Raw genomic sequence first — 27,415 nt, 5'->3', positions numbered from 1 at the left:
AGTCCTCAGTTTGGGCGTCACCAAGTCTTCACTGACATTTGCAATGAGAACAGAATTGTGTACTCTGGGATGGTAGCCCGCGCATTCAGCTCTCCTCACTACAAGGATGTTATTATGTACTATAGCTGCAGTTCAATCGGAAGACTAGATCAAGTCCCGGAAGCGTGAGGGAAAACAACTCAAAGAGAGCCTTTTCCATAGGTTAATACTATAGCACAATGCCAGGGCGCAGGGGCCTACACTAGGAGGCAGAATACAGGCCCATGGTGCTACAGTCGAACCGGAGGTTCAGCCATTTTTACTTCTGTGCTTCAAGTTGGCCAGGTTTTATACAATATAAAGCAGCAGGAGAACACAATGTTCTATTTGAAATGAAAGCCTTTGTGTTGGTTAGGGTTACTATGTGCTGCTGAGGCGGGATATTAAATCACTGTGGTATCCTGCTGCTAGCTTGGACATTCATATTAGGGAAAATGCAATCCATTAAGTGGAAGTTTGTTTGTAGTCATTGTTTGGCCTGGGGGTGCTTGGGTTCAATAATGGTGGGTAATTATAGGGAAACAAATCAGTGCTTTTGTTTAAACCATGAATTTCCCTAGTTGTATGGAATGGATCAAGTAAGCTATAGCCCAGATGATGAACATTGCACAAATAGGCTTTGCGTATTTTGGTCAATGTAATATAATGGCTCGCCGATAAAGAAAAATAATGATTGTTGCACCACTCTTTTGTAAAGCCTGCCACCACTAATCCGCTAAATGAATACACTAACCTAGGGCTCCTATAGGTCTTGAGTCCTCTAACCATTGTCATGTGCTGAATGCTTGACAAAAGAGGAAGCTCATTTGCTATTCAGATGGTTTCATCCAGACCATCAACATTTCAGGCTAATAACTGTGAGAAAATCCTTATTACATTAGGTAGACTAGTCAATTTGATCCTATTCAGTCTGGTTCAAATAATGGTAGCCATTTTCCTCTTGAGAGTCTGATTTACATTGGACCTTGGAAGCTAGAATAGCCTGGGATATAGGATACTCTGCAATCAAGTAGAGTTACTATATCGTCTTGATTCTTGACAATTCGATTTAGAGCAATGAAGGTTCTCTTAACCATAACATTTCAAAACAAAGGCAAATTCAGTTTGAGAGAAAAGCCTGAGTCACTATGGCCGTCAGCTCTACAACCTTCTTCCAAAGACAATGGGGTTGAGTCATTCAGAGATATGTCGATGCTGACCTCCAGTGGCATGTTGAATTACTGGTCCACTCTGATGCTCATGGGCCATGAAACAAGGAACTCACGCTGAAAGACCTTCAACCATCTCTGCTTCAGTCCAAACCCCAAACCAGCCTAAATAAAATCAGACACAATTGGAGAACTCAAGAAACACCAAAGCTACCAGACTTTGTCTAAGCCCATCAACTGACAATCCCCAGCCCTAATTATATACACAAGAAAAATATCAATAGGGTTTATCCAATAAGGCACACAAAAACAGGACAGACTTCATCCAAAGGACACTAATTTCTCTACTCATGTCCTTTCAATTCTACCAACACACCCGCCATTGCAATTAAAATACAAGAACCAGGCGGGCAGTGAAACTGCGCAGTGATGCCAAACTGGAAAAACATGTTCCTCAGCATATTTGGCTAATCCACCTCATAGCATGTTCTGCACATCCCATTCAGCCAAAAGCAGCCATTGTCAGTCATCAGTATCTCTGTAATGAGCCATGGTAAATATATTTAAATTCAATCACTTTTGACAACAGCAGTTTTGATTTGAATGAAACCATATATATATATATATATATATATATATATATATATATATATATATATATATATATATATATTTGCCCATTGTAGAAGTGCTCAGAAGGTGACTTTGGACATCAATGCCAGAACATTCAAGAGATAAAAGGTTCTCAGAGTTGATCCATGTCTTCGTCACTGGAAAAGATAAACGATTGAGAATTATATAATTTAAAAGCTTACAAACAGAATTGTCAAACTATTTAATAATTTCTGGAATTATTTTAAATATTGTGTAAAAATAAAAAAACTAGTCTCAATTATCTAAAAACACAAACTCCCATTGGTTTCATATTTGCATATGTTGTAGCTTAGTAGTGCTAAGCAATTAACTGACATTTGTTATTTTACGTTTTTTAAACAACTATTTGACCTGTTGTTTCAATTATTTGAATTCCATTTAATTTGTTTCTGTTGCTCAATGCACATTGAGCAGTTTCTCTAGAGCTAAATCAGATCAAACCCAAACTCTGATGTAGTAGGGAGTTGTTGTTTCCAACAAGCAAATATTCAACAATTTAGTGCAGAAAACATGGTAATTAACTACAATGACCATAATCCTTTGCACACCTACTTGTCCGGCCTTTAGCCGTGGTATATCGGTCATATACCACAAACCCCTGAGATGCCTTATTGCTATTATAAACTGGTTACCAACGTAATTAGAGCAATACAAATGTATGTTTTGTCATATCCGTGGTATATGGACTGATATACCACAGCTGTCAGCCAATCAGCATTCAGGACTCGAACCACCCAGAGTATAATCTTTAATAAAACACTTTTTTCTCAACCTTACAGTACATGAATAAAAATGTTTTTCAAACACTTGTTTTGAAACATTCCATCTAACATCTAACAACTCTTAAGCCTTATATTACAGAAGTCCCCAAAGCATGTTGTAGAATAACCAAATACGATCAATGAGAATGGCAGGAAAGATTGACCCTATCACAAAAGGATTCTTGTGATAACATTGCATTGGATGGCAGCTAGCCTTATGTTAGACACTGCAGAGGTACTGCAGCCTAGTAGTTCACTAAACTATAATGTTTTCATGATTTTGTCAGAGAGTTTAGGACTCCTGTCAGCTCCCAGAGCTAGCCTAAAACAAGGCTTAAGCTCAGTAGGCTAACAAAGTCTTAAATCGCCCAGATGACCAAGAGACAGTACAGTGCCCTGTCGGTCACACTATTTTGAAAGAAAACGTCCTTTGTGTAAAATAACTAGCTAGCTAACGTTAGCTTGCCACAATCCACCAGAAAGCAATTAGGCTGCGCTTGATAACAACATAGCCTAGTCATAGACCATGTAGTGGCACTGAATGAAATGTGCTTGCTAAGAAAGGGTCAAGTAAAGTAAGTCATTTGTAGACGTTTCTAGACTTGAGAAAATATATCTATTTTTATTTTCCTGTTTGGCAAGCTAGATATCGAGCCAGGCTCTGGTCACATGAACTGTATCCCTACCCTAGGCAGCTGGCAACGCCTTACAAATGAGTCATGCCATACCACAAAGCTTACCATATAGTTAACTGGCATAGCCTTTTTCAAAGAATGTGACATAGTTAGATAGAGTACTCTTATAGTACTCTTTGCAATACACTAGCTAGCTAACGTTAGCTAGCTAACAATTCGTTAGTTATGAATACTATGAACCTCGACTACTTTTGATAAAGCCGACTGAGAAGTCGGCAAAGTTAAGAAGTAAACATCTGTTAAGTAACCACTAACATTAGTAAGACTGGCAGCAGCAACAACAACAACAACAACAACAACAACAACAACAACAAAAAAGTGTCGAAGTTGTAGCTAGCAAGCTGTCATTCGTTAGCAGCTAACTACTGTACCTCTGGTATTATTGTTATGATTCCATAACTAACTAACGTTAACTAGCTATAGTTAGATAAATGACATGGCTGGCTAGCTGTCGACCTCATACGTTATATTCACAGAACAGTTAGCTAGCGATTTAACGGTTCCTGTCCCCCTAATGGAGTTGACAGCTGAACATAAACGTACAATAATGGCAAGCTATCCGAGTTGGCTAGCAAGTACAAACTCACAGTAGTAAGCCACGACAGGATCCCTCTTCTCATGTTCCTGTGCGGTTCTTAGATAGTGTTGAATGGCTTTTAGCTGTGGTGGGAGCGCCATCTCTAATAATGTAAATACACTAGCTAACTATGGTAGATTAGTCAACATTAATGGCAATGTGGCTTGCAAACTAGCTAACTCTCAACAACAATGCTCCTCCTTGCGCAGAATTCTTCCGCTTTCTTGTTCAATACGTTTAGCGCCATCTGCAGGAAAGGAGGACTGTCAAAGCAAAACGGCATCATATTGACATTGACAACATATTGATTACTGTGTGAGCCTATTTGCAATGCGTTCCATGGTGATCTTACGGGTTGTGAGTAGCCAACAATCTTATTATGATATGAATGGAATGAGAATCAACGAGAATTACGGCATATCTGTAGTAAATTGTCATCAAGGATCTGCATGCAGCTTATAGATTAGTAGGTAAGTTTTTCAACACCACAATGATCCACTGTGATTAAACTGCATATAGATTTTTCCCTAGACTCGCCAGAATACGCTACCATCCGTTTTTCAGGGATACAACTTTCGTTCCCCTTAATATTCAAAGTGGGACCTCTGCTCAAGTGTCATTCTATGCCTACTACATTAGGACAACTTTTCCCCAAGCAAATGCATGGGGCTATCATGAACATATGGTATGTATAGAAAAAAATTGAAACAGGGCATGCAGCATACCTCTTATTGTAGGATTGCTTTGTCAATACAGTTTTCAGTACAAAATAGTAGCAGCATAGCACCACCTCTAATAAAATTTAAAAATCTATCATCTCACTGATACTTTTGAGACATAAGAAAGTGTTTGAGCTTTACCTAAAAAGCAGCACAGACAGATTTTTCAGAAACAGCACATTGCAGAACAATATTGTCTGAACATAAAGAGGGTCATAAAATGTGCCCCTTTTATTAAACAAATGTGAAAAGTTGAATGCATTTTTATGAAGTACATATCGGAAAGTCAAAACAGACAAACTAGATGTTATTAAATGAATTTCAATTACCCTAAGAAAACTAAACAATGCAACTAAACATTAGTTAAATCAAAAACATACAAAACAAATAATATGTCCTTGTGGTGTATTTCATGATGTAGGATTAATTTCTTGTCAGCTAGATATTCATAGTTTCATTGAAACCTGGAGTTTCTGATTAATAAAGATGAACCTGAAATTAGCTCAAATCAAGTTAACATCTTTTTTAAGCATACAATCCGCAGAATTTCAGACTGAGTGTATATCGGAATTAGCTTGCTAACTAATTGATCCCACTTCCCAAAAATACTCCTCAGATTTACTGACAACCAAATGAATGTCATTGCTTCTTTTAACAGTTACCTCAGCTTATTGTACAAAATGTAAGAGGCAAACATTAAAACCATCCATCTGTCACAAATACCAGAAAGCAGTGTGCCATATTGTACCTGAGATGATACATTTAGCTGAAAATAATAACAAAAGTTGGATGGATGCCTGATAATAACTTACAGATACAAAACAAAAGAGGTAATCATTTTCAGTACGGCTACAACACAGGGTTAAATCAAAAGCATGATACTACATGCTATGAAAAGGGTCTTAAAACAGTCAAATATGGGTTATCCATACACACTGTGACCAGCGCACTTATCAGCAATTACACTTAAACCTACAGTGGGTTGTAGAACTGCATGATAAATCTGGGAGCATGGAAACCCATTTTCTTTAACTGTTAATGATATCATTCCTATTTACAGTATTTCAAAACCTTAATTTAGTAATCATCAAAGGAGATGTTCCAAAATCTTTCAAATTCAAACTATCTTGAGCACCTTTATATACTCCGGTTCTTCAATGAATACACATTTTCTATTAAAGGAATACTTCAGGATTTTGACAATTAGGCCCTTTATCCACTTCCCCAGAATCCAATGAACTCGTGGATACAATTTGTATATCTCTGTGTCCAGTATGAAGGAAGTTAGGGTAGTTTTGCGAGTCAGTGCTAACTAGTGTTAGTGCAATGACTCAAAGTCTGCTATTATGCTAGTAGATACCCATAGACTTCCAGTTGCTGAGCTAACGCTAGTTAGCGATGGCTCGCAAAACTACCTCTAACTTACTTCATACTGGACACAGAGACACAAAAATGGTATCTACAAGTTAATCTGGCTCTGGGGATCTACATAAAGAGCCTCATTGTCAAAATCCCAAAGTATCCCTTTAATAATTTATTATGACCTGAACATATTAAAGGCCAACTATTGAAATCAAATCTAAGTTTCATTAGGATACATTTTTGCCTGCCTTTTTTCATCTGTAGGCCTAGTTCAATGCCTTAAAATGAACCCATTTTTAGCTTGTGTCGTAGGGTATTAGGATGTTAACCTTGATGACATGACATTGGCCATATGTTAAACTGGACAATTAGACAACATTATATGTCTATAGGCCCCTAAGAAGACTACAACAATGCTAAAATACTTTTCACTGGGTACAAGAACTATAATTTTTCATAACAGGTTTCTTTCTTACTTGGGCCAATGATTGAAAGCTGCATACGATACAACTATATCCTTAGCCTACTGACAAAAGTAGATTTAAATCTGTGTTACTTGATTTTAACAATGGGATTATGGAAAGAAGTGTCTTTGCTTGTCAACTCCCAACAAAAAAAGCAGAGGTATGTCGTTTTCGGCCTTTGTGTCCATGTCAGACCTGGATAAGACAAACAGAAATTTGAAATATGACCTAGAACTCTGTAGCAAATAACACACAGGTCATTGATTGGTCAAGTAACCTAATCTCCTACAGAGTATCTCAAATATCTCAGCAACACACAGCAGCAACGTGATCACAGTGAAAGTGTACATTGCACTTAAAAATATGGTCTTTTCAAAGTGTTCCGGCACCATGCATTTGGTGATGTTGAACGTCTTTTCTAGGGCACTGGCATCACACATGTAGAGTGGGTGAACCTGGAAACCAAAGAGATGGCTCTGTAGCCAAAAAGCGATGACTTCCAGAATAATTCTTAGTAGGACAGAGATTATGTAGAAGACGGTGTATATAGGTCTCTGAAGGATTTCCTCCTGGTCAATGTTTTTACAGGCAGCATAGAGATGAAATACAGCTCCAGGGACTAAAACAGTTACCAGCTGCAATGCCCAGAATACCTGCAAGCAGAAGAACATTATGGTTATGGTCAGATGAGTGGAAAAACAACCTATTCACAAGTTCACATTCAATAACAGCTAATCTTTGAGTCCTGTCTGTTCATTACTTTGTTATTCACATTGAATAAAAGTACATATTCGAGTCTGTCTTTTCATGACTGGAATAAAATGTTTTGTCATTTGAATGGATGATGTGAAAAGTGCACGAAAATCCTTTGTTCGCATATCACCATGGCATAGCGTGCAAACTGGTGATCTCTGATTCTTTACCAATACCATTTATGAGATTAGCTCTCAAATGAGCACTGTTTGCTGATTCTGGCAGATTATAAAAGGTTTCTGAATAGTTGAAGAGATGGACTTTCTCATGTGAAATCATTTAATGCAGGAAGCACTCTTACCTGAGGTGTTATAGGCCTAAATTGGTTGTAACAGTATAGGTTTAACTCCCTCCTGTCTGGATCGCAGCTGAAATGGAGAGCTTCATTGCCATACACTGCAAAGCCCAAGACGCCCAGAAAGAACATCCGAACAGAGCCAAAGAACAGGGTGTGGAACTGGCCTATCACCGTCGGAGGCCTGAGCTAAAACACAAACACACAAACACACAAAAAGGCTTTAAAACAGCATTTGTTTATAAAACAAATTTAATAAATGAATGTGTGAAAACTGATTGAGGAAGCATGAGTATGATTGTAATTTAATGAATTACACAAACTATCAAAACAGCTTGGAAAGGGAGTAATGAACAGATGAAACGTTTGGAATGCATCCTCATCGACAATAGCAGATGGACCAAATATGATCAGATTTAAATGGAACAACTACAAACATGCTTATAAATCAGTAATGCATGGAGAATGGCAGTAATAGGGTCATATTTAAACAACACACATCTATTCAGAGAGTAGGACATTTACTATATTTACACTCTTATTTAATTCTGCAACAAATACAAGTCTATCCACTCTATTATGCTACAGTCAGATAGATAAATAATTCAGAGAACTCACTGGGCTCAAAGTGACCACGACCATCGTCCAATATTCTATATATTCTTGGTATCACCATACTTACACATCCTTCGTAAAAGTTCTTAATGTAGTTTAAAGACATGACTTTGCTGCTATTCTCCCAGTTCAATTATATTGTAACCCGTGGCCCTCATTGCCAATATGCTGGCATCAGGCAAAGCCCACTATAATTCTGAAGCTCCTAATGACCTTTTGCCACTGAAAGCCCTTGTCAATGCATATTTGTCTTTTATCCGCGGTGCCTTCATCAATTTACTCACTCAGTAGAAAAAAACACAACAGGAAAGGGAAAACAAAGGCACGGGGCATGTGGTCGGCTCATAATCCCCATTGAACTAAGTCAGCGAAAAAACTTTTGTAAAACACAATGGGGGAGAGAAAACAAAATAGTACAATACAATAGTGGCACCTGAGGGCACGTTATTTTGAGCTTCCAAATGAACAATTTGAGATGAAAATGGTGTTCGAAAGTTAGTTTTAGCACTACATCTAAAGAATTGTAATGTCAATTTCCACATAATTTCATGGATGACATTTGAAATGACAATTGTAAAGAAGTGATTTAGGACCTAGTAAACAACTTCTGACAAAATAAGAGTCAAAAACAAAATATTTAAGCTAATGTTTTATCATTTTTATCATCTTCAAATATATTTAACTCAGAATACTGTGACATATTTTATCTGACTTGAGGCACACGAAAAAGTTATGAAAATAACTTTACGCAATTTCTCCCTGTTGCAACATCGCGGTACACACCCTGCACTGTAAGTACTTCTGGAAGATCATTCACCAAATTGTCCCAGCCTCGGCGAGCTAGAGCAAACACACAGCAGACAAAAAACGACATAATAAACAAATCAGGTAATAAAATAAAGTCCACACACCAACCATAATCCAGGCGGAGTGCTGTTCATTCCCCCTCTCAATCAGAGCTTGGGTCCTAAACTCATGCCACTCTTGCGCTCCCTGGGAGATACCTGCTGGAAGAGTACCATGATGGATGTGTTTCTTTTACTTAAGGTGTTCTTGTGTCAGAGATCAAACAACAAACCAAAAAGCAAAGCACCAGTGAGATCAGGCATTTGTGGCAGTCAGTAGAGAGCGTTACGGACAGAGGCACTAATTACCTAAATAAAGCTAACACTGTCCCGCAAACATCCAGTCAGAGGGCAAGTGGTCCACACGACGACGCAAGCGCTTAGCTGTCGCTGTCCTCATCCGTCAGCGTAAAGCCACACAGCCTAACGGAGGGAAATTCCCTAAACAAGTGCGCTATGGAGTTTATCATATGGGATAATAAAACGATACCATTTCATAATAGACTCGTTTTTAGTCAATTCAAACATAAGGACTAAGCACATATGCTATAACTAGAATAGCCTACAACTACATTAACTAGATGAGTGGTTTGAATTTGAATCCGTTGTACGCACAAACTGAGAATAACAGTAGCCTAGACCACATTGATTATGGACATTCTCAATGGCACATTGGCATTTAAGGCAGATTTTTCTGTGATAGGATTACGCCTACGGGATTTCTAGTCCTTGCCATGTCATTAAAAACACTTTAAAATACAACTCACAGCCATACCCATTTCCATTGGCACTGTAGACTGCTCTGCATTGATGGACAGTGACGGATAGATAGAGTTAGCATTGAATGACTTCATTCATATTAATCAGTCATGGTAAAGTACTGTGAATATTTCATAATAACAAATTAGATTTTCCGATTGTATTAACTTGGAAATACTCAATGTGCCTCTCTCTCTCTCTCTCTCTCTCTCTCTCTCTCTCTCTCTCTCTCTCTCTCTCTCTCTCTTCTATCTATCTATCTATCTATCTATCTATCTATCTATCTATCTATCTATCTATCTATCTATCTATCTATCTATCTATCTATCTATCTATCTATCTATCTATCTATCTATCTAATCTGTGTTTTATCACTTCAAATTGACATTCAGGAGATCAAAATCCCGCTCAGTTTGCATAATGAGAGGTTTCCGTTTCGAAAAATGACATTCGCTTTTCTTTCGGCTTTTATTTAACCGCTGTGTGGGGAATAGGTTCGTTTATGTTCTGATATATGTCACTCGCCCCTATAGGACCTCTTCTGGTCTCTGTAACTTTCCCACTCTCACTGCTTTGCTTTCCTGATTACGTATTTATTGGATTTCTCCCTCCACTCACTTCCCCTGGTGGCTGGTGACTCAAATAACGACACCATACAGCTCCTACAGATAAGGGCTGGCTGACAATGAAATACCTGTGCAGGAGACCAAAACCCCGCTCAGTTTGCATAATGAGAGGTTTCCGTTTCGAAAAATGACATTGGATTTTCCTTAGTAGACTCAAGGAACAGCTCATCCTATATCACAAATGTTTTCAAGCACAGCTTTCTCATCCTGAACGTGAAATGGGTATTTGGTGCTTGTTTAAGGAAATCCAGTATAGCTTATTAGTTTATTCCGTTTATAGTCAATCAAATTACCACTATGAAATAGTATGTGAGTAACCTTGACAATGGTACACATCATATGCAAAACTGGTGTGAGTTATTTTCCGTCATCGGTGCTGTATGCGTGTTGAAAAAGTGCCTCCTTCTTTTGCGCGCCAGTCAGTGTGGCTTCAGTCGTGCGTTTTAGCACCCCGGCGGTTTCAGCACTTTGTTGGAAGGACAGCTCCCGCGCCTCAGACCTGCTTTGGCAGATGGTCAACATCTTCAGCAAAGTGATCATTGTACAAATCCCCGAGTAGCAATGGACGACATTTTAGATAACTTATCTTTTACTGGACATTCTGTCTTTTATAACTTTACTGATGATTGGATACCTGATGGAAGGGAAACTATTTATTTTATTATACGATGTGTCATACCGACTGTGTATATTCTGATCATAACGATTGGGTTGTTGGGGAACATTACCTTGGTTAAGATTTTTATCACCAACAGTGCAATGAGGAGCGTCCCCAACATATTTATTTCGAGTTTGGCAGCTGGGGATCTTTTGCTTTTGGTCACTTGTGTTCCAGTGGACGCATTCAGATACTTCTTTGAGGAGTGGATCTTCGGTGTTGTGGCTTGTAAACTAATACCGGTCATTCAACTCACCTCAGTCGGAGTCTCAGTGTTCACTCTCACGGCTCTCAGCGCTGACAGGTAAGATCAAGAATAGATGAATGGGAAGTATTCTTATTGCCAATATTATTGTTATGTATACCTAATTGCAAATGTTAAGAATAATTACCAATGTAATTCATAATGATTCATCAATTGTTATGATTATTTTTATTGACAACACAAGTTTTATCATAATTCAATGCTGTGTAAATGTCACTGACAAATCTGTGGATATTTTGATTGACAAACCAAGTGTGGCCTCAGAAATGTTTAAAATTAATCAAATAGTGTACACCTGCTGGTTGTATTGACTTCAATAAGCCTGATTTGTGTTATATTGTTTTATTCAGGAGAGACACGGTTAGAATGGCCATTTATCTTCCCTGGAAGTAGCAGCATGAATGCTGAGATTCGAAAAAAATGGCACTGTACATTTGACAAATCACAAGAATAAGAGTATTTTGAGTTTATTTCCAAAACACTATATCCACACATTTTTCACAGTTGTGTTTTTTTCACCAGAAATGATTGCTTATGAGTACCTTCATGTGTGTGTAAAATATTGCTTCATAGATTTTAGGTGTGTATTAAAATGTTATTTTTTTCTTCTAACAAACGCTACATATCTATTCTTTAGCTGGAATGGAATGTTCATATGCTGAATATGTATCTGTGATATGTGGTTGTCTCAACTAGCTATCTTAAGATGAATGCACTAACTAAGTCGTTCTGTGTCTGCTAAATTACTAAAATGTTAAATGTTAATGTTTTACATACAGATCTCATATTACTGTATTTATAATTTTTTATATTGATTTCACAAATATATCATTTGTACAGTTCTTTATAAAAAATGTAGTTTTTTGTTACATTTGACAGTGTAAAACCTAGCAGTACTACTTAGGCGGATATTGTTACGGTTGTTACGGTTGTAGTAGGAAGGAGCGGACCAAAATGCAGCGTGTGTGTCATTCCATATTTTATTTTCCACTGTGAAACTATGCAATACATATAAATAAACTGAATAACAAAACAAACCGTGACGCAGAGGTGACACAAACACTAACTCAAAGACAATCTCCCACAAACCCAGGTGGAAAAAACACCTACTTAAGTATGATCTCCAATTAGAGACAATGACCACCTCCCTCTAATTGGAGATCATCCCAAACAAAACCCAACATAGAAATACAAAACTAGAACATGACAACATAGAAAAACTAAACTAGAACACCCCCCTGATCTACTCTACCATAGAAAATAACAGCTTTCTATGGTCAGGATGTGACAGATATACTGCGTTTAGCAAAAAAAACATGTTTATTTGTCTTGCAAATACCTGTCTGTCATTAAACAACCCCATGCTATGATTAGATAGATCTGTGTGTTTTTCACTCTTTCAGAAGTTCTTTAAACATTTCTGTAACGGGCGTTGTAGTAAGTGGACCAAAGCGCAGCGGGTTGAGTGCTCATTATATATTTATTTTGAACACTTAAGAAAACAAAACAAGAAAACATACAAACGAACAGGATTACAGGCTAAACACAGCTATGCAATCACAACTTCCCACAAAACCCTAACAAAACATACCCCTCTATATAGGACCTTCAATCAGAGGCAACGAGGAACAGCTGCCTCCAATTGAAGGCCAAATCAATAAACTAAACATAGAACTAAAAAGACTAGACTAGAACATAGAAATATACTAACATAGAACATAGCCCAAAAACCCCGGAAAACACTAAACAAACACTCCTCTACATAAACACACACCCCGAACCACAAAACAAATACCCCCCTGCCACGTCCTGACCAAACTACAATAACAAATAACCCCTTTACTGGAGATGCCAGACTGGATACACGCACCTCAAGGCTAGTGCGAGGAGCAGGAACAGGATGAGTTGGACGACACTAAATAAACCCCCCAAACTAAAGGGAGGGAAGGGAGGGTGGCTGCCATCACCGACGGTTCCCGTGCTACACCCCCCCCCTCCCCAATCCTCCTACTGTGGAGGTGGCTCAGGCTCTGGCCTTAGTCCCCCACCTAACCTGTCCACCCCCGCTGAATGCCTCTGGCTGAAGCGCATCGCTGTAGACCTCGGGCTGAAGCACTTTGCTGTAGACCTCGGGCAGACGGACGATTCTGGGAGCTCCAGACTGTAGGGCGACTCACTCGGTTTTGGACTGTGGGCCATCTCACTCGGTTCCGGACTGTGGGCCGTCTCACTTGGTTCCGGACTGTGGGCCGTCTCACTCGGTTCTGGACGGGGGTACTGTCGCCGGAAGCTCTGGACGGGGGTACCGTCGCCGGAAGCTCTGGACGGGGGTACCGTCGCCGGAAGCTCTGGATGGGGGTACCGTCGCCGGAAGCTCTGGACGGGGGTACCGTCGCCTTAAGCTCTGGACGGGGGTACCGTCGCCGGAAGCTCTGGACGGGGGTACCGTCGCCGGAAGCTCTGGACGGGGGTACCGTCGCCGGAAGCTCTGGACGGGGGTACCGTCGTCGGAAGCTCTGGACGGGGGTACTGTCGTCGGAAGCTCTGGACGGGGGTACTGTCGCCGAAAGCTCTGGACGGGGGTACCGTCGCCGGAAGCTCTGGACGGGGGTACCGTCGTCGGAAGCTCTGGACGGGGGTACTGTCGTCGGAAGCTCTGGACGGGGGTACTGTCGCCGAAAGCTCTGGACGGGGGTACTGTCGCCGGAAGCTCTGGACGGGGGTACTGTCGCCGGAAGCTCTGGACGGGGGTACTGTCGTCGGAAGCTCTGGACGGGGGACTGCGCACTGAAAGCCTGATGCGTGGGGCTGGTACTGGAGGTACCAGACTGGAGACACGCACCCCAAGGCTAGTGCGAGGAGCAGGAACAGGACGAGTTGGACTGGGCTGACGCACTGGAGGCCTGGTGCGTGGGGCTGGTACTGGAGATGCCAGACTGGATACACGCACCTCAAGGCTAGTGCGAGGAGCAGGAACAGGACGAGTTGGACTGGGCTGACGCACTGGAGGCCTGGTGCGTGGGGCTGGTACTGGAGATGCCAGACTGGATACACGCACCTCAAGGCTAGTGCGAGGAGCAGGAACAGGACGAGTTGGACTGGGCTGACGCACTGGAATGACCTGTCTGTCATTAAACAACCCCATGCTATGATTAGATAGATCTGTGTGTTTTTCACTCTTTCAGAAGTTCTTTAAACATTTCTGTAACGGGCGTCGTAGTAAGTGGACCAAAGCGCAGCGGGTTGAGTGCTCATTATATATTTATTTTGAACACTTAAGAAAACAAAACAAGAAAACAAAACAAGAAAACATACAAACGAACAGGATTACAGGCTAAACACAGCTATGCAATCACAACTTCCCACAAAACCCTAACAAAACATACCCCTCTATATAGGACCTTCAATCAGAGGCAACGAGGAACAGCTGCCTCCAATTGAAGGCCAAATCAATAAACTAAACATAGAACTAAAACGACTAGACTAGAACATAGAAATATACTAACATAGAACATAGTCCAAAAACCCCGAAAAACACTAACCAAACACCCCTCTACATAAACACACACCCCGAACCACATAAAACAAATACCCCCCTGCCACGTCCTGACCAAACTACAATAACAAATAACCCCTTTACTGGTCAGAATGTGACAATTTCAGAAAATGTACACTACCGGTGAAAAGATTTAGAACACCTACTCATTCAAGGGTTTTTCTTAATTTTTTTGGGACTATTTTCTACATTGTAGAATAAGAGTGAATACATCAAAACTATGAACAAACACATATCTAATCATGTAGTAACCAAAAAAGTGTTAAACAAATCAAAATCAATTTTATATTTGACATTCTTCAAATAGCCACCATTTGACTTGATGACAGCTTTGCACACTCTTGGAATTCTCTCAACCAGATTCATGAGGTAGTCACCTGGAATGCATTTCAATTAACATGGGTGCCTTCTTAAAAGTTAATTTGTGGAATGTCTTTCCTTCTTAATGCATTTGAGCCAATCAGTTCTGTGGTGACAAGGTAGAGGGGGGTATACAGAAGACAGCCCTATTTGGTCAAATACCAAGTCCATATTATGGCAAGAACAGCTCAAATAAGCAAAGAGAAACAACAGTCCATCATTACTTTAAGACATGAAGATCAGTCAATATGGAACATTTCAAGAACATTTTAAGTTAATTCAAGAGCAGTTGCAAAAATCATCAAATGCTATGATGAAACTGGCTCTCATGAGGATCGCCACAGGAATGGAAGACCCAGGGTTACCTCTGCTGCAGAGGATAAGTTCATTAGAGTTACCAGCCTCAGAAATTGCAGTCCAAAATAAATGCTTCACAGAGTTCAAGTAACAGACACATCTCAACATCAACTGTTCAGAGGAAACTGTGTGAATCAGGCCTTCATGGTCGAATTGCTGCAAAGAAACCACTTCTAAAGGACACCAATAAGACGAAGAGACTTGTTTGGTCCAAGAAACATGAGCAATGGACATTAGGCGGTGGAAGTTTGTCCTGTGGTCTGGAGTCCAAATTGGCGATTTTTGGTTCCAACCGCCGTGTCTTTGTGAGATGCGGTGTGGGTGAACGGATGATCTCTGCATGTGTATTTCCCACCGTAAAGCATGGAGGAGGAGGTGTTATGGTGTCGAGGTGTTTTGCTGGTGACACTGTCTGTGATTTATTTAGAATTCAAGGCATACTTAACCAGTATGGCTACCACAGCATTCTGCAGCGATATGCCATCCCATCTGGTTTGGGCTTAGTGTTTTCAACAGGACAATGACCCAACACACCTCCACGATGTGTAAGGGCTATCTGACCAAGAAGGAGAGTGATGGAGTGCTGCATCAGATGACCTGGCCTCTACAATCCCTTGACGTCAAACAAACTGAGATGGTTTGGGATGAGTCGGACCGCAGAGTGAAGGAAAAGCAGCCAACAAGTGCTCAGCATATATGGGAACTCCTTCAAGACTGTTGGAAAAGCATTCCAGGTGAAGCTGGTTGAGAGAATGCCAAGAGTGTGCAAAGCTTTCATCAAGGCAAAGGGTGGCTATTTGAAGAATCTCTAATATAAAATATACAGTATTTTGATTTGTTTAACACTTTTTTTGGTTACTACATGATTCCATATGTGTAATTCCATAGTTTTGATGTTGTCAATGTAGAAAATAGTAAAAATAAAAAATAAAACTTGAATGAGTAGGTGTTTTGAAACTTTTGACTGGTAGTGTATATATAGTGTTTTGAAAATAAGCTCTTCATGTTGTATTCCATAAAGAATGAGGGTGGCAAGCCCAGTTCAGTTGTATTCAGTTATCATCAGGCATTCAAGAGGAGTCATACAGAATAATCTGCACAGTGCATAATTTACTGTCTGAGTGTGTGAGATTAAAAGGGCAACCATGCCTGAATCTTTGTTTGGGACCTTAATTTGACCTAGCAGACCATTTCCTCCCCCACACATACCCTCACCAAGACCACTGATGCATGGAGACAGTGACCTTCTCAAGTTACCATTCTATATCCCAACAAATAACCTGTCTTCTGGTATTAAGAGCTCCTACCTCAGCTAAAAGTTAACTGGTGTCATGAAAATTCCTGGTCTGACTCAGGTCTGGACATCAATATGAAAGTATAAATGTTTTATTATCATATTAAAGTCCATGGGATTCTCTGATATAAATAATACCCATTGTGCATGCCATTATAGAAGTCCAAAAATGGTACAGTGCTTTGTAATGACTCTTTCTATGACACAGAATGTAATATAGAGCTCTATCAGTTGGAGGAAAAGTTTGGCTATGTCAATCGTCACTGGAGATGACCATGACTTTTGGCCATCCCTGTCACTAGGGGCCATATGGTGAGATTGCAGTCTACAGCTGTTCTCTCTATGGTTTCCCTAGTCCAATTCAGCATGTCATTTTGTGGTGAAGAGCAATGAAAATAAGCCATTTGTATGCTTACTCGATGTGAGGGCTTTAAATAATTGTATCTTATTAGCACTCACCTGGGTAATGCTCACAAACATGAAAACACAATAAAGTGGGATTACAGTGGTTTGTTCATGTAAATTCAGACAATAAACCCATCCTTGTTTCTCTCTGGTGCGGTATCAATGTGTCCATTTTCTGTGCTTGTCTGTTGCCGCCTGAGGCAGCGTGGTCTATGACTATGGGGGATTTCTACACAGGCAGAAGGCATCCGAGGCTGCTGGAACAGCACAGTCAAGGGCAGTGTACAAACCTCCAACTGCCAATCGAGATTCTCCTCCAGATCAGACATTTCATCTGCAGAAATATCGTTAGAAAACAGTCAGGATGTGGAAAATCTTATATCATTGGAGCAACAAATCTCTTTATGCCCAATGGAGCGAACATCCTCTGTTGCACCCGCATTTCCTATATTTTTCCCCCGCATTTCCTATATTGTTTGACTTAGCAGAACTTAATTATTCTATACACATAACACTGAGTGTTGATTTACACGGGAGATCAGGCCAAAGTCTAACCTATACATTTGTTTTATTGATCAGCTTGTAAACATTTGGGTTTATATCAATATTTAGATGCACTTTGGCAGCAGTGCAGAAACACATTATTGTTTCAGTTAAATCTTTATAATTTCATTTACTGGTAATTATTGGAACCCTTGATCTCAATCCAAGGATATCATTATTTTGGGTGTGTTACGGTCAGGACATTCATTTGTTAGCTAGTGCAATCATCATGCACTCCATAGATCTTTCATGTGTATGTAAAATATCCCCTCTAACACTCCATAAAGCTTCTATTCGGTACTCATGGACTCAGAAATTCCTTGTCTTTGTCAAAGCCTCCTAAAGTTAATTAGATTAATTAAATATAATCACATAATTGACATTTGATTTTAGACAAGGAAATTAGAACAGTAAGGACAGCTGGCCATTTAATCCCATTTGCATGGAAAAGACTGCTTTGAATGTAATTTCATTATTAATATGAAAATGTCAGTAAAGGCTTTCCATTAACGTTAATTTGTTCTATCTACAGTAATGCTTCACTGAGGTTGAAAAAAGTTTGGAGAGTCTGAAAAAGGTTTTGTGAGTCTATTATCAGTGTGTGAGTTGCAGCGAACCATCAAATAATTAATGATCACAGGTTCAGTCATATCTGTCTATCACTGCTTCTGAGTGTCATGTCTGTCCTGATCCTGGAGTTTCGCTGTAGCCTTTGACACCAAGATTACATTTTGGTCTTGTGTTGTTGTGTTTTCAGGTACAAAGCCATTGTGAATCCTATGGACATCCAGACATCTAGTGCTGTGTTCTGGACGTGTCTGAAAGCTGTGTCCATCTGGGTGATCTCCGTCCTGCTGGCGGTGCCCGAGGCCATCTTCTCCCAGGTAGTACACATCCAGGACAAGAACGTGACCTTCACCGCCTGTGTGCCCTATCCCCTCTCCAATGAGATGCATCCCAAGATCCACTCTGTCCTCATATTCCTGGTGTACTTCCTGATTCCCCTGTGGATCATCTCTGTGTACTACTACCACATCGCCAGGACGCTGGTCAAGAGTGCTCACGACATGCCTGGGGAGATCAGTGAGCACACTAAGAGACAGGTAGGTAACAACAACAACATCCTGTATATCAAACAAGTCACGAATGAGGTTTGACTTTTACAGTTGTGGTTATTAGGAACGGCATATTAAGAACATTAGGTAACTTGATGGATCCATTTGAATTGGACATTTTGAATATCTCATTCCATGCTTTTAGGGTACAACACATCTGTTGTTTGATAATACCGGTGTAGGGAGCATACAGTGCATCCGGAAAGGATTCAGACCCCTTGACTTTTTCCACATTTTATTACGTTACAGGCTTATTCTAAGATTTATGAAGTAATTTGTCCCCCTCATCAATCTAAACACAATAGCCCATAATAACAAAGTGAAAACAGGTTTTAGAAATTTTTGCTAATGTATTAAAAATAAAAAACAAAAAAACCTTAATTAAGTATTCAGACCTTTTGCTATGAGACTCAAAATTGAGCTCAGGTGCATCCTGTTTCCATTGATCATCCCTGAGATGTTTCTACAACTTGATTCTAGTCTACCTGTGCTAAATTCAATTGATTGGACACGATTTGGAAAGGCACACACCTGTCTACATAAGGTCACACAGTTGACAGTGCATGTCAATGCAAAAACCAAGCCATGAGGTCGAAGGAATTGTCCGTAGAGCTCTGAGACAAGATTGTGTCGAGGCACAGATCTGGGGAAGGGTACCAAAGAATTTCTCCAGCATTGAAGGTCCACAAGAACGCAGTGGCCTCCATCATTCTTAAATGGAAGAAGTTTGGAACCACCAAGACTCTTCCTAGAGCTGGCTGTCTGGCCAAACTGAGCAATCAGGGGAGAAGGGCCTTGGTCAGGGAGGTGACCAAGAACCTGATGGTCACTCCAGAGTTCTTCTGTGAAGATGGGAAAACCTTCCATAAGGACAACCATCTCTGCAGCACTCCACCAATCAGGCCTTTATGGTAGGGTAGGCAGACGGGTCTGAATACTTTCCGAAGGCACTGTATGTTGGTCACATGAATCTTGGGGCTTGTTACATGAAATCCAGTAACCAGGTTTCCTGAAAAAGTCCCAAACATTATTGCATGTTATAGTGCATATTAAGCTAGAGTGCACGTTGAGATAGAGTGCACATTTGAATTTGACGAAACTGAACAGCATCACACATTTTCTTGCTACACAGGATTTGTTTTATTTTTGACATAACCCCGGAACCCTAGTTACAGGTTTTAATGTGAAGAGGCTCCGGGTTTTAATGCAGACATTTCCATTTGTAGTCAAATACACCAAGTAAATATTTTAAATGTTGTAAAGGGCAAGTGGAGGACCATGTCAAGATGTATCACTGATCGTTGCATGGATGCTCGATCTTTACTGTCTGCAGAGGTAATAAATTATACATCAGGGGAAGGAGGAAGTAAATTCTAAATGTAAGCAATGATCTGGTCAGGTACATTCATTTGAGCGTCCATTGACCAAAGAACATTAAATCAGATGCTGCTTTGCTTTAATATTTCATACAAAGTTAAGAACTTCTAACTAATCATCAGACAAATGGGCTCAAATCCAGATCACTACCCAACCAAGAGCATGAGTAAACAGATATAGTCCAAAACCAAAACCCATACCCAGCTTCCAATCAATGAGAACCTGACTCAGACCTGACCTGAATCCAGGTCATAAAATATGCAAGTAGGTGCTTACACTGGCCAATGTGAGGCTGATATCAACAATGAGCAATGCATAGTAAACAGTATTGATGAGTGGTGCTGGAAGGGCTTCATGTGTTGTCTTATTCACAGCTGTGAGGCAATAAGAGACCCGAGACCCAGCTATCCTCTACAGTAGATACCCAGTGAATCTGGTATACATCTGTGCGACACGTGAAAATACGAGAAGCCTGGAGGATGACCAAATCATTGAACCTTCAAATGCACATTAGCTTTTACTGTCTCTGCCTCAAAGTAATCCCCGGCACTATATCCCCACTAATCAAAGTTATTGTCTCTAGATTTGTTTCTGTGCATTTGTATTTCAAATCAAATTAAAGGACTTAATCATTTGGGTGAACCCTTAAAATAGAAGAACAACACAGACTGTTGATGTTGTGGCTGTGTACATCTCCTATTAGACAGGTCCAGGGGGATTGGGCTGCAGAGGCTCAAGTCTCATTTAGAGGAAAACTCTGATAGCATCTGTCTCTACTGAAAGACATTTAAAGGTATTTAACACTAATTATATGACAAGTTGCATTAGCCTGATGAAAGACGGGATAGAGAGAGAGAGAGAGAGAGAGAGAGAGAGAGAGAGAGAGAGAGAGAGAGAGAGAGAGAGATTTGCTGACCCTAAACACATGATTCTGGTAATTGTTTGAGACATAATGAAACAGTATTGGTTGAATCTCTATCTATCATGTCTAACAGACATGCACTTCGGAAAGACAGTTTCTATTCATTACTTTATGAAAAGCTATAGTAACAGTGGTCTTAAAGGGAAACTTCACCATTTTTCAACTTCCTAATCATTATCTCCAGCACCACCCCAACATCAACATATGTGAAAATTGTGCGTTTCTATGTTTTGTAGAAGAAAGATACAGGAAAATAAGTGTTTCCAATGACATCATTGGTGTGAATTGTGTGATTTTGACCAATCGTGAGTATGCATTGCCTACTAATTGGTTGATGATGTCATTGGAAACAGTTACCTTTCTCTAAACGTTTTACTACAAAACATAGAAACGCGACATTTTCACATATGTTGATGTTGGGGTGGTGCTGGAAATGATGAACTGCTGTACGATACATTTTCAATAAAGGCCGTAGAAAATAGGCTTTCCGATAATCATCTAATCTTTATCTATTTTAAATCACTTTGGAATAGAGGATGGTCCCTACAATGGTGTTTGCAGATTTACAATTTAATATGAACAATGACACTGTCCAGGCAGACACTGCTAGTGAATATGATTTCAGACGTGATATGTATGAATGTAAACATACAGTCCAACCATCTCCCTATGCCAGGGGTGTTATTGTGCTGTTATGATATGCAACAATTGCTCTGGAAGGATTCATTTGGCAGGCTTTCTACACAAAAGTAGGCTAACACACAAAACACAGTGACAGCATAATCAAGACAATATTAGTTAAGCCTCCTGTATTTAGAACTATGGCCTTGGCTACAGTCTGTTAACTTTCCCTGGCACACAGTTCCATAAATAAAACTTTCCTTGTCGGCTGTAGAAGTTTATAGTAGGAATAGTTTATAATTCATACCCCACACTTCTTACTGAGACCAGCAAATACAACAGTGAATAACTTATTGTGACGCGATAACAACAATGTAGGGAATTACATGTTTGGCTATGAAAGATTGTTGATACTGTGCCGAATTATAAGCAAAGTTATTTAATTTTGACATCCATATCAATGTAGACCATCTTTACTGTCTAACTAACCAGATATAACAGCTTGCTATTGACTAAGATTCTAATACATTTCTGAATAATTTATGAAGTCCAGTTCAATACAAGATATAGTGCTGATCAGAAGAAAAGTTGCTGACAAGTTAGTGGATTGTTCAGGTTTTTGTTGAAGAACCTAAAAGGATTGTGGGCAGAGTGCCAGCATCACGTCTTGATAGCTGGCTGCCATTGAATGGCGAGCTAAATCATGACAATTACCCAGGATATAAAACCAACCCAGACTTGCATTTCAGAGCTCAATCTCCTGCTCACTTCACTGATGGTTCAAATAGGATGACAGCAGTACTCAGAAGCTGTTATCTGTGCTGTTTGTCAGACACTCTGTGGGATGAAATGTTGATTGGACTGGACCTTCTTGTTTGACATTTCTGCTCATACGATAAAAGGTTATGACAGTACAGATATCTTTGACCCTTCTGAAGAGTGCTGACTGCAGGGCACTTAAAGTACTGATGGCTCTTGTTTGTTTGTTCATACTTGATTGGTGTCTGGTACATACTGTATTGATACTAAAGGACAATAGCCATACTACTTGTAGCCTGTAGCCTGTAGCCTGTGCACTATTATTCAAAATACAGAAGAGAGTGATTTGGACACATTTTATTTCATAGGGCTTCTGTATTCTGTGATCCTTCTGGATTTTCTATTCTGTAATCCTTCTGGAGGGATGCCTTCAGTATTTTGTATTCTCTAGTCGTTCTGGAGGGAGACCTTCTGTATTTTGTATTCTGTAATCCTTCTGGAAGATTGAAATGGCTTTATGTTATATAATATGTATTTTCAAACACTACATGTCTTTTTTTTTCCCAAGATGGAGACGAGAAAACGGCTTGCCAAAATTGTTCTGGTTTTCGTGGGCCTCTTCGCTCTCTGTTGGTTCCCCAACCATGTCTTGTACATGTACCGCTCCTTCAACTACCGTCAGATCGACTCCTCCCTGACCCACCTCATCATCACCCTGCTAGCCCGGGTGTTAAGTTTCTCCAGCTCCTGTGTCAACCCGTTTGCTCTCTACCTGCTGAGCGAAAGCTTCCGCAGGCACTTCAACAGCTCACTGCACTGCAAGAAGAAGCCCCACCACGAGCGCAACACGAGCTACCAGCAGAGCACCTCAGCCATAAGAATGACCTCCATCAAGAAGACCACCCCTACTGTCATCAATGGACATGGCAACAGGCAGGAGGTCTCTCTGTAGGTTTAGGAGTGGTAGGAGTGGCACCAACAACAAAAAAAGATAACGTGCAAAACTTTACAAGGTGGACTATTCTGAAAAGGACATGCATGTGTGCTCAAAAGAAAATGTTTGGCTTGAAGCCGCCTTGTCTATACATTTCCCACAATGCTACATATTGCTGCAGATGAGATGGTCACCTATGAACTGAAAGTATTGAACTGAACATGTTTGTCAACAAATCTGTCGTAAATACTAGTATCCACAATGTTCCACTTTTCATGTTTTTTGGTCAATCTGATGCATGTATCACTTCACAGAGTTTGTATAGATATACTGTATGCTGTCTGTGACACATACTGCCCAAACTCCAAACCTAAAGAGCAGGCAATTGCTTTTATGACAGGAAATCTGTCCATGCACTTAAAAACAACATTATAATGGCTCCCAAGGGGGCACAGGAGTTAAGGGTAATTTCAACAAAAATCATAATGTCCCTTTAAGTAATTATTTCCCTCAAACATCTGCCTGAAAGTGGATAGAAGTGCCAAAGCAGACAGAGGGGACCACAGGAAATGTACGCTGGAAATGAAACCAACATTTACCAAGTGTTGATGGGAACCTGCATGCCACTATTGCAGGACAGTGAGATGATAAACACCATACAAATTTGTTCATGAGATATATATTCACTTTGACAATGCCATTTCCTGTGCTATGTTTGAATGTTTATCTTCAGATGCTCAATGTGACACCAATGTTTGCTGTTTTGTTAAGTAAAACGTGTCCCAGTACGTTGAACTGCAAATGCTGCAACAATGCTGTACATTTTTTGTATAATATTGTGTTGTTATTTTGCAAACGTTGACCATTCCATGCACAGCATAGCTTCATTGAGCATGTAAAGGAATACGCTCTAAGAACAGTGTGCTTTCTGAACATGATTAATCATGCTCAATTACACTCAATTACATTTAAAGACATGCTTCTATACTTTGGCAACTAGTAAGTATTTTTTAAACCTTTGGGCTGGATGTGTCAATGTGTAGTTCATACATACATAATCTATGAGCAGAATTACTGTCTGACCTCAATAAGCCACGAAATTCCTAGTTTGAAAGCGACTGTTTTCTGTAAGCTGTAGGCTCCAGTTTCCTACATTTACCCCCACGTGGGCAAGCTCCGTAGCAATTTGAGTTCAGTCAATGAGTTTCAGCCCTTTGCCATTTGAGTGACAGTTAGCAACGCTCACACACAGTAGAACAAGAGATAGAGAGCAATGACGTGGTGCACATATCTGTACATTTGTGATGGAGTATGCAATACTCGGGGGACCACTTTTGGCTCGTGGGTGCTACTTTCAGAACTACTGGCTAACAAGTATACAAAAGTACCAGAGAATATCTTTAATTACACTTATCACTCAGGAGATCATGATTACTGGATTAAACCAACTAACACGTTACACATTAACGTCCTCAATCAAATCCTATCTCTTCCTCTTAAACAGAAAAACGGCCGTTTTTGTACAAAATCAATCTGTTTAATAGGCTGCATTTACATAGGCAGCCCAATTTGAGTCTTTTACTCAATTATTGGCAAAAGAGCTGATCTGATGTGGAAAAAAGTGTAAAAAGATTAGAATCAGGCTGCCTAAATGCAGCCTTAGTAACATGTCCTGATACACTGATCTCAAGTGATAAGTCAACAGGTCCCTCACTGGAAAAGAGATCTGTGTCCGTAACAACAGAGAAAAGTAAATGGCTGAGTCTACAGCTATTTTCTATCGTCTGTCCCCTTTTCAGTGCCATGGAAATATATCTGTGTTATTCTACCATAGTTCTCGATTCCTTCATCATTTGTGATACCTTGAAACACTATGTACAATGTACAATGAAAAATGCATGTGTTTGAAATTCTTCATCATATAAAGGACCTCGTTGCTATCAACGCAATGTGATACTATGAGCTCCTAATTTCTGTGGATTTACAATGTTTGTTGAATTAGGAACGGATCCTCCAAGGCTCCTGCTGTTTGTCTGTGGAAAAGTATATCCACAGCATGTAATACCATCACAACAAATGTGAAAGTATGTCATGTTAAATGTGCCAGGTGAAATTGTCTGTGAACAATTGTAATGTTATGATATGTATGCTTTCATTCAAATTTGTTCTGCTTATGAATCACATATTATTTATGGAATATTGATATTTGACATGCAAATATATACTTTGTGTTGCTATTACGTTATTACATATAATATAAATGTGATCAAATTAATAAATTCTACTCACAAGATTTAGCCTGTTGGGTCTGTGGTATGCACCTACATGTGGTATGTCCATAGATGTTTGTCCGTATGCATATTTCACATTCCTCCCCAACATGCATTAGTCTTATTTATTCAGGACCATGCCAATGTTAAGGTGAGCAACCTGTCTTTATTAATTTCAGAGAGCGCATTTAGTCAGACAAGAGAGACACAGCAGAGATAATGGATCTGTTGTAAATAAAACACTCTTTTTAAAGGGGACTTTATCTCCATCTCCCAGGCCTGATTTGGTTTGAAATCGCAGTGGTTCATCTTGTTTTCATTTCCTTCATCATTTTCTGAATAGGGTGATTCCCAGCGCAAACACGGTGGGCTTATAGCCATAGGAGGTGGGAGGTCGATGTCCTGATACATGAATATACTGTATGTATGCACTGATAGAAGTAGAGGGAAATGTATAGAAACCTGTAGTCTCACGTTGCCATACCTCCAAAATCACGTCGTTGTCACGCCTCCCTTGGAGGCCTGGAGAATTTTGTATTGCAAAAACGTTTTGATTGGATGTTACATTTCAAGAACCCTCCCCCCACATGCCGTTGGTGCTAGATTAGGGCAAATCCAGGATCCTTGGGACGTCCCTACACTAAACCCTACCCTTACCTTTACCCTTACCCTAACCTTGACTTTAACCTTAACCCTTACCTAACCCTATCCTTAATCCTTACCTTAACCCCTTTAAATGTCAACTTCAGTGGGGTAATGTCAGAGTTGAGACGTCCCAAGGATTCCAGATGGCATGAACAGTTGGTGTTACAGTATGTTTGTCACTGTTTTCAGACCAGGAAGGACACATTTTTCAGAGAGTTGTTCCATATGCTGGTTTGCAGAAAATTGAAACAACATTGCAGAAAATTGAAAAAATCCTGGAGGAAGTGTGCTCTATACACAAAATTGACATACATCAACATAATTTGATGTGGTTTTAATTGCCGATTTAGACTTTTTCAGGCTCTCAGGAGTATTCAACAAATAAAGACTCCTAGAAAGAAGGAAGTTTACTACTGAATTGTGTTAATTGTGCTGTGAGTTGTTTATCCATCAACAATATGTACAACACAGGTTACACCTGCTTGACGAGGATATGCAAACAGTATACATTTTTGGCATAAAGTGAGAGACACAATGAATGGCTTGCTGGCAGAGTATGATTAGCTTTTAGCTTATGATACGATTTATGAACCAGCACACCATTGTGCATCTATCATATGAAATACTACTGGGTTGGAAATACACAGAATTTTACTTCCTTGTTCAAGTTACAAGTTTTAATGTTACATGCACAAGTACTGTGAAATGCCTTTCTTGCAAGCTCTAAACCCAACAATGCAGTAATCGACAACTAAATAATAATAAGTAATACTAAAAATAACATAAGGTAGAACAAAAACACACAAGAAATAAAAACAAGAAATATGAAGAGAACAAGAAAGTAAGTAAGCATACTATATACAAGGTCAGTCAGTTCCAGTACCATATTTACAATGTGCAGGGATATACTGGAGTGATAGTGGTAGATATGTATAGGGGTAAGGTGACTAGGCAACAGGGTATAAGTTACATTTACATTTACATTTAAGTCATTTAGCAGACGCTCTTATCCAGAGCGACTT

The 27,415-nt window shown here is 39.8% G+C and overlaps 3 protein-coding genes across 4 annotated transcripts in view; 1 reads left to right on the top strand and 2 right to left on the bottom strand.

Moving 5' to 3' along the window:
• The window catches only part of LOC106571414 (vacuolar protein sorting-associated protein VTA1 homolog), a 49,161-nt gene extending 45,051 nt beyond the window's left edge, over positions 1 to 4,110 (bottom strand). Inside the window, exon 1 of the mRNA XM_014144477.3 lies at positions 3,885 to 4,110. Coding sequence (XP_013999952.1) covers positions 3,885 to 3,975 — 91 coding nt within the window. The 5' untranslated portion in view covers positions 3,976 to 4,110. The remainder of the gene's footprint in view (positions 1 to 3,884) is intronic.
• A 676-nt stretch (positions 4,111 to 4,786) lies between these two features.
• On the bottom strand, positions 4,787 to 9,560 carry LOC106571413 (gap junction epsilon-1 protein). 2 transcript variants are annotated; one of them, XM_014144473.2, is made up of 3 exons: positions 8,994 to 9,560; positions 7,474 to 7,656; positions 4,787 to 7,072 (listed from the first exon to the last, which is right to left on the bottom strand). In XM_014144473.2, the coding sequence occupies exons 1-3, from the start codon at positions 9,021 to 9,023 to the stop codon at positions 6,677 to 6,679; spliced, it is 609 nt and encodes a 202-aa protein (XP_013999948.1). In that variant the 5' UTR covers positions 9,024 to 9,560; the 3' UTR covers positions 4,787 to 6,676. The 2 variants fall into 2 exon arrangements, with proteins under 2 accessions (XP_013999948.1, XP_013999951.1); XM_014144476.3 differs by lacking the exon at positions 8,994 to 9,560 and adding an exon at positions 8,086 to 8,295.
• A 1,117-nt stretch (positions 9,561 to 10,677) lies between these two features.
• Positions 10,678 to 25,743, top strand: nmbr (neuromedin B receptor). Its single transcript, XM_014144470.3, has 3 exons — positions 10,678 to 11,274; positions 18,508 to 18,853; positions 23,113 to 25,743. Exons 1-3 carry the CDS (start codon positions 10,874 to 10,876, stop codon positions 23,494 to 23,496), a joined length of 1,131 nt encoding a protein of 376 aa, XP_013999945.1. The 5' UTR covers positions 10,678 to 10,873; the 3' UTR covers positions 23,497 to 25,743.
• Positions 25,744 to 27,415: the final 1,672 nt, after the last annotated feature.

Source organism: Salmo salar, chromosome 15 (genome assembly GCF_965601325.2).
Source record: "Salmo salar chromosome 15, fSalSal1, whole genome shotgun sequence".
Lineage (NCBI taxonomy): Eukaryota > Metazoa > Chordata > Actinopteri > Salmoniformes > Salmonidae > Salmo > Salmo salar.
Note: the sequence above shows the minus strand (reverse complement) of the source record. Positions and strands in the feature narration are given on the sequence as shown.